Genomic DNA, 9,990 nt, shown 5'->3' with positions numbered 1-9,990 from the left:
TACAATATAATTGACATTACATAAACAAATGGTAAGTGTACAGAATATGTATTTATTTTCGAATGTCCATGCTTCATCCAGCGATGTGAAATTAAAAATGCCTACTGAAATGCAAAAAAAAAAGAAGAGTAATTCACTGCAATGTTATGTTTATGGAATCTGGGGTTTATTGGCGGGAAATCACACTATTAAAATGCATGAAAAACTAGATCATCTATGTGCTGGCTTTTCGTTCTAAGAGCAGAACATTGAAATGACCTCGACAAACAAAAAGGCACACGTGGCTAGTGTAACTTGTATGAATCAATTGGGCCCTCTGCTGTTCAAGAAGAGAACTACAAATGCTCCCATCATCCCCTTCTTTCCTAAGGGCCATAGTTCGTAGTGCTGTTTTTTTCAGGCACATAAAGGGTAAAAACACTTAAGTCATTCCTCATTAATTTACTTCAATGACTATATATTGAAGCAATCCAGTTAAACAATAAGTACACTTTATTCACATTGGGTTCAAGCATATTTAAAACAGTTGAGACACATTTATTTCGTCAATTATTTCTATACATCTAGATTATTTACTTAAACGGATATAAATATATATTCTATAATAGCATATTTACCGATACAATATATTTTCAGTCAACAAGTCATCTTTGGTTACAAAAAAAAACTGTAAACAGAATTACAAAGGAGTTCACATTTGAGCTTTCCAGCTTGTATACCTTAGTAGGGAAAGGGGGTACCTAGTCAGTTAGTACATGTTGATAACGTTTGAGGCTCTTTTTAGCAACTTATTCATGACATCTGGGTAATACGACCCAACTTCTTCAAAGTGCTCTTTCGACAGAAAAAATATATCCACATAGTTATCAGCAATGGCAGTGTATCTACACAACTTGGATTTCAGCAGCAAGTCAACTCCCAATGCGGCTCCAGTTGTAAGATACTCAATGGCCTCCTTTCCAGTTCTCCATGAGCAAAGTTTCACCTTACCAATCAGGATCAGCAACATGCCACGGCCAGAGTCTCCCCTTCTATTGATGTATTCCCCTAGAAGAGATCGCATTTCAGCATGTATACCGAAAAGCATACACTGTTCCCCACTCAAAATAGTTGTGAATAACTCATGTGGTAATGTACACACTGTCAGATTATTCCTCAGAAGTGGTTAGGTGCAGAATCTTAGTTAATGAAGAAAGTGAAATGGGCCGACCATACACCCTGCAGACTACTAGCGCAAAATGTTATGCAGGTGAATGTCAAATTAGTATTTAGCCCATGATGCTCATGTCTACCAGAGGTGTAGCTTTTCAGCAACATTTTCGTTGCCAAGTGTCGCAGGAATGTTTCTGAGAGGTGAGTGAAGAGCTGATTTTTCTTCAGTAGATTCACGCTTATTCTAAAATGGTGAGAAAAGAATAGTGTTTTATAATCACATGCTACATGGTCTTCTTTTGTACACATCATTCGTCAAATGAAGCAGTAGTTTGGTACAGTATGTAACAGTTTAACATTTCATCACTAAGCAGTTGCAGACATTAGTATTGATGCCTTGCTAGTTACCTTGAGAAAATTTCAACTTTCATACAATGAGGTGTATCTTTGAACAATTCTTCTGAATCTATCCCTTTGGTGCGTGTCCATCGGTAATTGTAGAATCGGATTACACGATTTTGCAGCGCCGATGGAATGTTTTCATCCATCATGTAGTTTTGGACTGCCTGCATTAAAAGAAAGATAATGAGTCACTCAAATGCATAGGTCTCTCGCAACAGTACCTAATTTTCAGCTTTTGAAAACTGAATTGCAATAAATCAAAAGTTGACTCTGAAAAAGTTAGTTAAATTCTAGTCTTGAGTATTTTGTTAATAATACCTGCAGCTTCTCTTCATACGCCACTTGAAGTGATTGCTTGTTTGTTTGAGTGGATGAGAGAAGTCCCATATTATAACTGACTTGCATCTTGGAAAGAATCATTATCAAAATGGAGAATAACAATTCTCTGTATGTCACTGCACGGATATCACCATAGCCTGTTGTTGTGTAAGTTGCTAAAGTCCAATATACGGAGTAGGTGTAGATACCAGGGAGGTAAAACACTTCTGTAAAAACAAAACATTAAAACAACACAAATAAATCTAGTGTTTACATATTTAGAAACTCAGAAATGTTGCATGTCATACTAAAAGCTGTCAAAAGTCTAATAAATGTATTGTAATTAATACATGAATTACATTCATTTATTTATTTTCATTACCAAAACTAATTTAATCATTCATCATGCTTTATCCATTTTAGCTGACCTTACCTGTGTTGACAACCCACGAAATTGAGCCACCATGCAAAGCAAATAAAAGAAATAAAACTGCGGTACAGTGGACAAACAGGATTGCATGGACCAAGTACTTGATGATTCGTATGGCAAGTAAGCTGTCAATTTAAAACGAGAGAAGAGCAAATAGATTAGAGGCAAAAGACTTGGGATAACACCAATCAACAACTTGACTGTGGGAAATTGTATTACACAACTGTTAAACACATACTGGTAAAAACAGCATTGAGAACATGCTAAATTTAACAAAAACATAATGCATATACTTAGTTATGATGGATTGCTCCTCCTTGTGCATGAAGACAAGTACAGTCAGAATCCGGAGTAGATGAAAAGTGCGAACATATACTATTATGGGCAGAAATGCTCCCGGTGACACTTGTTTCATGAGGTGCAAAATTGTAAATGCATATGGGAATGAGCATATGACATCATAAATGTATCCCACTTTCCTCGTCATATAGCTCAGTGACACAGATCTGTAGTCTGAGATGTATGATCCACTTTCATCATAGAAGCAAATATGAAATTTCAAAATGATCTAAAAGAAAAATAACATTTTTTTATGGAATCACACGCAAAGACTGAAAAACAAATCCGTTCTGAAGGATATTTGCATATTGAGGCAGGCTTAATTAATACAAGGTGGGTGTAGTGTACATTATAATTTATGGAAACACAATGTTTCAACAGACTGAAAGGACCCTAAGGTGGTTATTTAGATTACTGACAAATTCGTGAACTGCGTCTCTCACCTCAATCATTTGAATGTATTCGATAATCATAGTTAACAAAAAGATGCCTCGGTCAAGATCGAACACAGATGGCTGAAATTGAGGGAAATCAATTATTCATATTTTCTTATACTACTTACATCTCAAGTGTACCAACACAAATATTCATAAAGATTATTATTATATTTGACTGATATTTTACCTTGAGGTCAATAATACACTAGGCAGAACTCCGCTAATGGATATAGCAAACCATTATGCGACAACGAATTCTAATTCCGAGAACAATGTGTACCACCTACCATATATGTTATCGCCCAAAACAGAATGATGATCAGAAGGCATGATGTGTACTGATACACAACACGTACTGTGCTTTCCGGATTGATTGTTGTGTTGTGGATTCTGATGACGTTCAACAGAAAACTGATCAAGAATTGAGTGATGCTTGTCTTAATTCGGACATGAAATGGCAACTCTTTAAACTTTGCTTTATTTTCCTCTTCTGCCATGCATGTCTTGTAAAGCTTTATATCTGATGGACGAAACAAATGGCTCATGTATAAATGGTGCAACCCATAAAAGCTACAATTATAATAAATATGTTTGCTGCAGCAATACTAAACCAAAGAGCTAAGCAAAGATTTTTCCTATAACTTGAAAGATTAAAAAAAAAAAAAAAAAATGTTGGCACCAAAACATTTTTGTGGGCATTTAAAAAATGTGTGGTAGGGTGCCTCAGTACAAATACAATAATTATAAAAGTTACATAGATTTGCTTTTGCCTGACTTTCTATTTCATCAACATATGAATATAGCAACATTTCTGAAGTAATGCCAGCCAACTTACATCCGGTGTCATTCATAAGTATGTCAGTTGCTGAAACATTCTTCTGAACTTTTGACATGTCCATTGTTCTTTGCAGTAGCTGTTCACGTTTCGTTTCTGCAGCTTTCTTGATCTGTTTGCAAATGTCTGGATAGTATTTGACAGTTTCATCAAGGCTTTTCTTGGAGAGGACATACAGATCACAATTTGTGGCAGCCCTGGGACGCACAAGAAAACAGTATAATTGATCAGAGACACATCATTTTATATTTAAATGAGAGAAAATTATGCTTTAAGTCATCAAACGCATCATGCCTTATTGTGGTTGCACGAGGTTCTGCAAACAGAAGGCTTCCTTCTCCAAAGTATTGTCCGGCATTCAGTTTGATGATAACAGTCAACTCGTCCTGTGACAAGACTTCTACTTCTCCCTTTTCAATGAAATACATCTAAGAAGGAAAAAAATGCTAGTAATAACAAATATGGTGAAGAGCAACAGCAACAATCTCATGTACACCCGTTCTGTAATTAGGATGGAGCCCTGCTGTCATAGAACATAGAAACCTTAACACAGCAGGGCCGTGTGTCACACCTCAGATCCAAAGTCATTTCTTTTGCATATCAGGTCATTAGCTCTGTAAAGGCACGGTCGAATCTGTCTAGCTAGTAACCGAATGAATCCTCCATCTGTTTCCAATTGGTCCACACTCTCTTTTCTCAGTATTTTGTGAAAAAAGGGTCCCTGTAGAGTTGGCAGAACAAAAAGAAACTTAGCTTCCAGAATTAATTTTGTAGAAAATATTTGAAGAAAACATTTATGAGCTGGAAAAAGCAAAAATTATTTTACATCAAGCTTTCCAGATAATGTTCTCTCGAGTGGGGATAAATGTTGTGCCACTGAGTTCCTTCGCTGCTTCCTCTTGATATCAAGTCCAAATGCCTAAAATTAAACAATAATAATAATAAGAAGTGAATACCGGTATATGTACTTTAGTCACAACATTAAATCAAGGTATTCTAACCTGATAAAAAAATCTATTGATAAATGTACCTTTGCAATAAGGTCAGAGTAGATAATGGTAGATATATCTCCGAGTAGAGATGATGGCAAATACTCAAACAGTGTGTCTTGGTCTATTCCTTTCGTTCTTATCCATTTGAAAGCATAGAAGTTCACAGTATTGTGATATAGATGCCCTGTAATATTCTGACTCTAAGGCAGAGAATTGCACATAATGAGACCTCAAAACATACAACAGGTAAGCAACAGAAGCTATAAACGATATCACATCTACAAAAATAAAAACCTTACCTTCAAGAATAGTTGTATGCTTTCCTTTTTCTCAGTAAAAGCTGCCCTTGTAGCATCTGCATTGGCTAACATAGCAGCAAATGTACCAGCCACATAACCACAATACAATGCTCCAGACACCATTATGAAGACCATGGTAATTTTCTGCAAAGACACACACAAAAAACAAACAATACAATTCCTTTCGAATACTGTACATTTAATAATAACCGTATAAACCTTTTACAGTAGATTAAAAATAATATATTGCTGTGATCTTGAGTTGTTTACTTCATTGATCCTAAAACTGTAATTTGAATAACCTTACCATAGAGGTTAGATAAGGATGTATATCACCATAGCCTACACCACTGAGAGTTGCAGTTGCAAAATATAAACTTATGCAATACAGTTCTGTGAAGGTAGCCGTTTCTGAGGGGAAGAAGAGTTTCCATGACAATACAAAGTTCTCAAGTAAGTTACACTTTCTATAAAAAAATATTTTTGATAGCTTATGTTGTAGTGTAATTTAATGATATTATACAATACCAGTCAAAAGTTTGGACACACCTACTCATTCAAGGGTTTTTCTTTATTTGTACTATTTTCTACATTGTAGAATAATAATGAAGACATCAAACCTATGAAATAACACATATAGATTCAGGTAGTAACCAAAAAAGTGTTAAACAAATCAAAATATATTTTAGATTCTTCAAAGTAGCCACCCTTGGCCTTGATGACAGCTTTGCACACTCTGGGCATTCTGTGTCCAAACTTTTGACTGGTACTGTATATGGTTAAGATAGTCGTAAAACAATAGTAGCAGTAAAACAAACGAGTTGAGTTCGAACCTACCATACACCACGTTAAACGTGTAGTCCATGTGATACACCCAGGACTGTGATGAACAGTTGTGCTTTACCATAGGCAATAAGTAATTGGTTGTGTCACCAAACAAGTCTGCTGGAGGGCATACAATTGCAAAAACGATGCAAGTGCTGAAGTGAAGAAAAAGGACGCAATACAGAAAGAACTTAGCAAATGTGACAATCGTCTTTTCGGTTGCAATCCCTGATTGCCAGAATGAAAATGCAAGAGGAATCCGATATAACTGGAGAAGATGAGGGGCTCTGAGATATGCATATAGGTGCAACGCTTCATTGTTGGAGTAAAATCCATTCTCGTCAAAAGGGGAAACCACCATCCAACCAATAACTTCCCAAGGAAAACAGCCGATGAGATCTATTAGAAAGCTTGTCTTCACATAGTGTTTTGCCGTTTCCAGCGTGTCCACTTTGAGATTGTCCTTGTAAAAAGCAACATGCAAACGGATATACATGTCAATCCAGCAAAAAAGGCCCAGAATATAGGACAAAATCCAGAGTTCCTTTTTGTAGTGGAGAAAAGCAAAAAGAAGAGAGCTATTGATGCCGACCGTTATGGCCAAAACAAATCGGAAACATTCCCATCGAATGTACAGTGGATTGCTAGGCAAAATGGCACCCCTATATCTAGAAAAAAAAAAAAAACATTTTCATTACAGAGCAGTGTCATACACTGTCATCAAGTCCCATAACATACTATTAATTCAAGTCATTTAGAACACACTGTCTGTCAGTTTGTCTCAATTAAACATTAAGCATTATATACACTGAAGGACAGGATCTGAAGAAAAACTCTGCTAATCTCTCTTGCGCAGTTCTAAAAAAAGATTTAGTTACGTTATAGCCTTACTTCAAAATGTTTTCAATATTTTTTCCCTCGTCAATCTACACACAATATCTCATAATGACAAAGCAAAAACAGATTTTTAGATTTTTTTTTGCAAATGTATAAAAACAAAAACAGAAACATAACATTTCCATATGTATTCAGACCCTTTACTCAGTACTTTGTTAACTGTTAGAGATTACAGCCTCAAGTCTTCCTGGGTATGACGTAACAAGCTTAGCACACCTGTATTTGAGGAATTTCTCCCGTTCATCTCTGCAGATCCTCTCAAGCTCTGCCAGGTTGGATGGGAAGTGTCGCTGCACAGCTATTTTCAGGTCTCCCCAGAGATGTTCGATCGGTTTCAAGTCCGACCTCTAGCTGGGCCACTCATGGACATTCAGAAATTTGTCCTGAAGCCATTTCTGTGTTGTCTTGGCTGTGTGATTAGGGTCGTTGTCCTGTTGGAAGGTGAACCTTCGCACCAGTCTGAGAGCAGGTTTTCTACAAGGATCTCTCTGTACATTGCTCTGTTCATCTTTCCCTCGATCCTGACTAGTCTCCCAGTCCCTGCCGCTGAAAAACATCCCCACAGCATGATGCTGCCACCACCATGCTTCACTGTCGGGATGGTGCCAGGTTTCTTCCAGATGTGACGCTTGGCATTCAGGCCAAAGTGTTCAATCTTGGTTTCATCAGACCAGAGAATATTGTTTATCATGGTCTGAGAGTCTTTAGGTGCCTTTCGGCAAACTCCAACTGTGCTGTCATGTGCCCTTTACTGAGGAGTGGCTTCCGTCTGGCCACTTTATCATAAAGGCCTGATCGGTTGAGTGCTGCAGAGATGGTTGTCGTTCTGTAAGATTCTCCCATCTCCACAGAGGAACTCTGGAGCTCTGTCAGAGTGACCATTGGGTTCCTGGTCACATCCCTGACCATAGCCCTTGTTTTCGCCATGTCATTATGGGGTATTGTGTATAGATTTATGAAGATTTTTTTTAATTTAATACATTTTAGAATAAGGCTTTAACATAACAAAATGTGGGGAAAAAATCAGGGGGTCTGAATACCTTCCGAATGCACTGTAATTTGTCTCTTGGAGCAAAAAAACTAACTAGATGTAAATGTTTATGTAAATGCTTGTTATATTGTGGTTTTTATTATGAAATGTGGATGGTTTGACAGTGACAAGTTTTACAAGCCTGAGCAGTTGTCTGCATACCTTGTTGTGGGAGGTATTCGTTTAGTTTTGCTCAGTTTCAGAAGTTTTTCCTCAACAGTTTCTTCCTCTGCTCCAGCATAGATTGGGAAGTTTCCAAAGTCCTCAATATCTACAATCCATTGTATGTTGTATGTTTAGTTGTTCCTAGTAATTGAATAAGAGGCACATATTGTATGCAGACATGGTGAAGGGACAACTTACAACACTTCGACTTCTTGGCATATCGACGACCTTGATATGTCAACGAGGCATCTTTCTTCTTTAGTGTGTCATCATCCTGTTCCTCAGACTTCATAATTTCTTCAACGCTTTGCAGTAATGTGTTGTAATACTCTGGTGTTGATTGCAATTCTGTAATTTGGCTAGAAGGAAACAAAATCAGAAATCATGATTTGTATTATATAATTCACTCAATCTGTTTCTCTACCAGTATATGGCATTTATAACGTTTGTGCATACACATTTTAACAGGAAATCTCTTATGACATTTGACAATTCATATGACAATGAATATTATGGACTCTCGCGCAGGCGGTAGTGCTATAGGTTCAGGGGTGTGTCAGAAATATTTGTGCTATTTTAACTTTCACATTTATCAAGTCTGAGAGGAGTAAAACAGTGAGCTAATATTTGATGGGTTTTGTGGGGGTTAGATGAATAAACAAGTTGTGGGTGTGTCGAGGCTTGGCCAATCAGAACATGCTCCATGGCGGAATATGTGGTTGCTTCAAGTTGTATTTACGGTATTTTATGTGTTGCCTTGGAATCAACTCAAACTCCAATGTTAGTCCGTTATAGTTTGTTAAATGGCTTATGGACATTTAGCCTACATCATGGAGTGTTTTAATAAGCACGTCCAAAACGAGACCTGCATGGCTAAAATAATGTGTCTGCCTACAATGTATAGATAAAAAGGGAATATCAGCTCACTGTTTTACTCATCTCAAACTTGATATATTAATAAAGCTTAGGTGATTAAGATGTATTTCCAAACGGTCTCAGGAGCCAAAGCCTTATCGAGAGTCTTGACTACTTCGCTATTGCAGTGGGCAGGACAAAAACAAAGCCTTCATTGAGAGCATGGGAGGTTATGCTTGGTTTTTAACCAAATAAACGAAATGGGAAGAAACATGTATTTTTTTAATGTTTCTAAATACGAAGTATAAAGGCTACTCATGTTCCGTGCGCAATATTGTCAGTGTGCGTCACCGCTGGATGGGCTGTTTCCGCCTTCCAAATGCATCCCATTACCACATGCGTAACTGCTAAAATCAGCTTTTGGTTGGTTTTATAATCCCTATCAGCGCTGCCAGAAATTGCCACTTTGGATCATGAATTTAAGGACAAACCTCAAATATGTCTACCCTCCCATCTGAGTGCAAGCGAGCTGATATAAGACGGGTCAATTCCCGAACCTGGCTTTAGGGCTTAGAAATGGCATTTCTCCAGTTTTAACATGACGAAATGGCAAAATAACGTGCGCTGGCACCAACTGAAACTAGAGCTCCAAGTGTTAAAATAGATGTACCTTTCAATGACCGGGTATCTCTCCAGAACAGATTTAATTTTGTCAAAATCGATCACTAATATCTCACAATGAGTCTTTGCACGGACGGTCATTGTAGCTTGTTTTCCAAACAAAAATCCAGCCTGAAATTAGATCCAACGAGTATTCAGTGCAACATTCCAAATATGAATAAAAGTAGTCAATCAAAACTTGAGGAAATGTCTTTGTAAATATTACCTCCCCGAAATACATTCCTTCACCGTAGAGTCCAACAATTTCAGACAAGTCATCACTTAGAATCTTGAAAATCAAATCAAAGGATTTACTTGTAAAAACAAAAACAAATGGGGGGTGGGGTGAGTAAC

At 37.2% G+C, this 9,990-nt stretch overlaps 1 protein-coding gene across 1 annotated transcript in view; it reads right to left on the bottom strand.

Annotated features, from left to right (window-relative positions):
- Positions 1 to 474: 474 nt before the first annotated feature.
- LOC135551012 (uncharacterized) overlaps positions 475 to 9,990 on the bottom strand; it is a 30,518-nt gene continuing 21,002 nt past the window's right edge. The window contains exons 23-42 of the mRNA XM_064982366.1: positions 9,863 to 9,925; positions 9,647 to 9,768; positions 8,320 to 8,480; positions 8,119 to 8,227; positions 6,042 to 6,697; positions 5,512 to 5,615; positions 5,205 to 5,348; positions 4,944 to 5,105; positions 4,740 to 4,832; positions 4,485 to 4,634; positions 4,208 to 4,341; positions 3,914 to 4,110; positions 3,366 to 3,598; positions 3,085 to 3,156; positions 2,596 to 2,870; positions 2,306 to 2,427; positions 1,873 to 2,099; positions 1,561 to 1,718; positions 1,293 to 1,396; positions 475 to 1,047 (exon numbers count right to left, since the gene is read on the bottom strand). Of these exons, the coding sequence (XP_064838438.1) occupies positions 749 to 1,047; positions 1,293 to 1,396; positions 1,561 to 1,718; positions 1,873 to 2,099; positions 2,306 to 2,427; positions 2,596 to 2,870; positions 3,085 to 3,156; positions 3,366 to 3,598; positions 3,914 to 4,110; positions 4,208 to 4,341; positions 4,485 to 4,634; positions 4,740 to 4,832; positions 4,944 to 5,105; positions 5,205 to 5,348; positions 5,512 to 5,615; positions 6,042 to 6,697; positions 8,119 to 8,227; positions 8,320 to 8,480; positions 9,647 to 9,768; positions 9,863 to 9,925 (3,585 nt within the window). The 3' untranslated portion in view covers positions 475 to 748. The remainder of the gene's footprint in view (positions 1,048 to 1,292; positions 1,397 to 1,560; positions 1,719 to 1,872; positions 2,100 to 2,305; positions 2,428 to 2,595; positions 2,871 to 3,084; positions 3,157 to 3,365; positions 3,599 to 3,913; positions 4,111 to 4,207; positions 4,342 to 4,484; positions 4,635 to 4,739; positions 4,833 to 4,943; positions 5,106 to 5,204; positions 5,349 to 5,511; positions 5,616 to 6,041; positions 6,698 to 8,118; positions 8,228 to 8,319; positions 8,481 to 9,646; positions 9,769 to 9,862; positions 9,926 to 9,990) is intronic.

Source organism: Oncorhynchus masou, chromosome 12 (genome assembly GCF_036934945.1).
Source record: "Oncorhynchus masou masou isolate Uvic2021 chromosome 12, UVic_Omas_1.1, whole genome shotgun sequence".
Lineage (NCBI taxonomy): Eukaryota > Metazoa > Chordata > Actinopteri > Salmoniformes > Salmonidae > Oncorhynchus > Oncorhynchus masou.
Note: the sequence above shows the minus strand (reverse complement) of the source record. Positions and strands in the feature narration are given on the sequence as shown.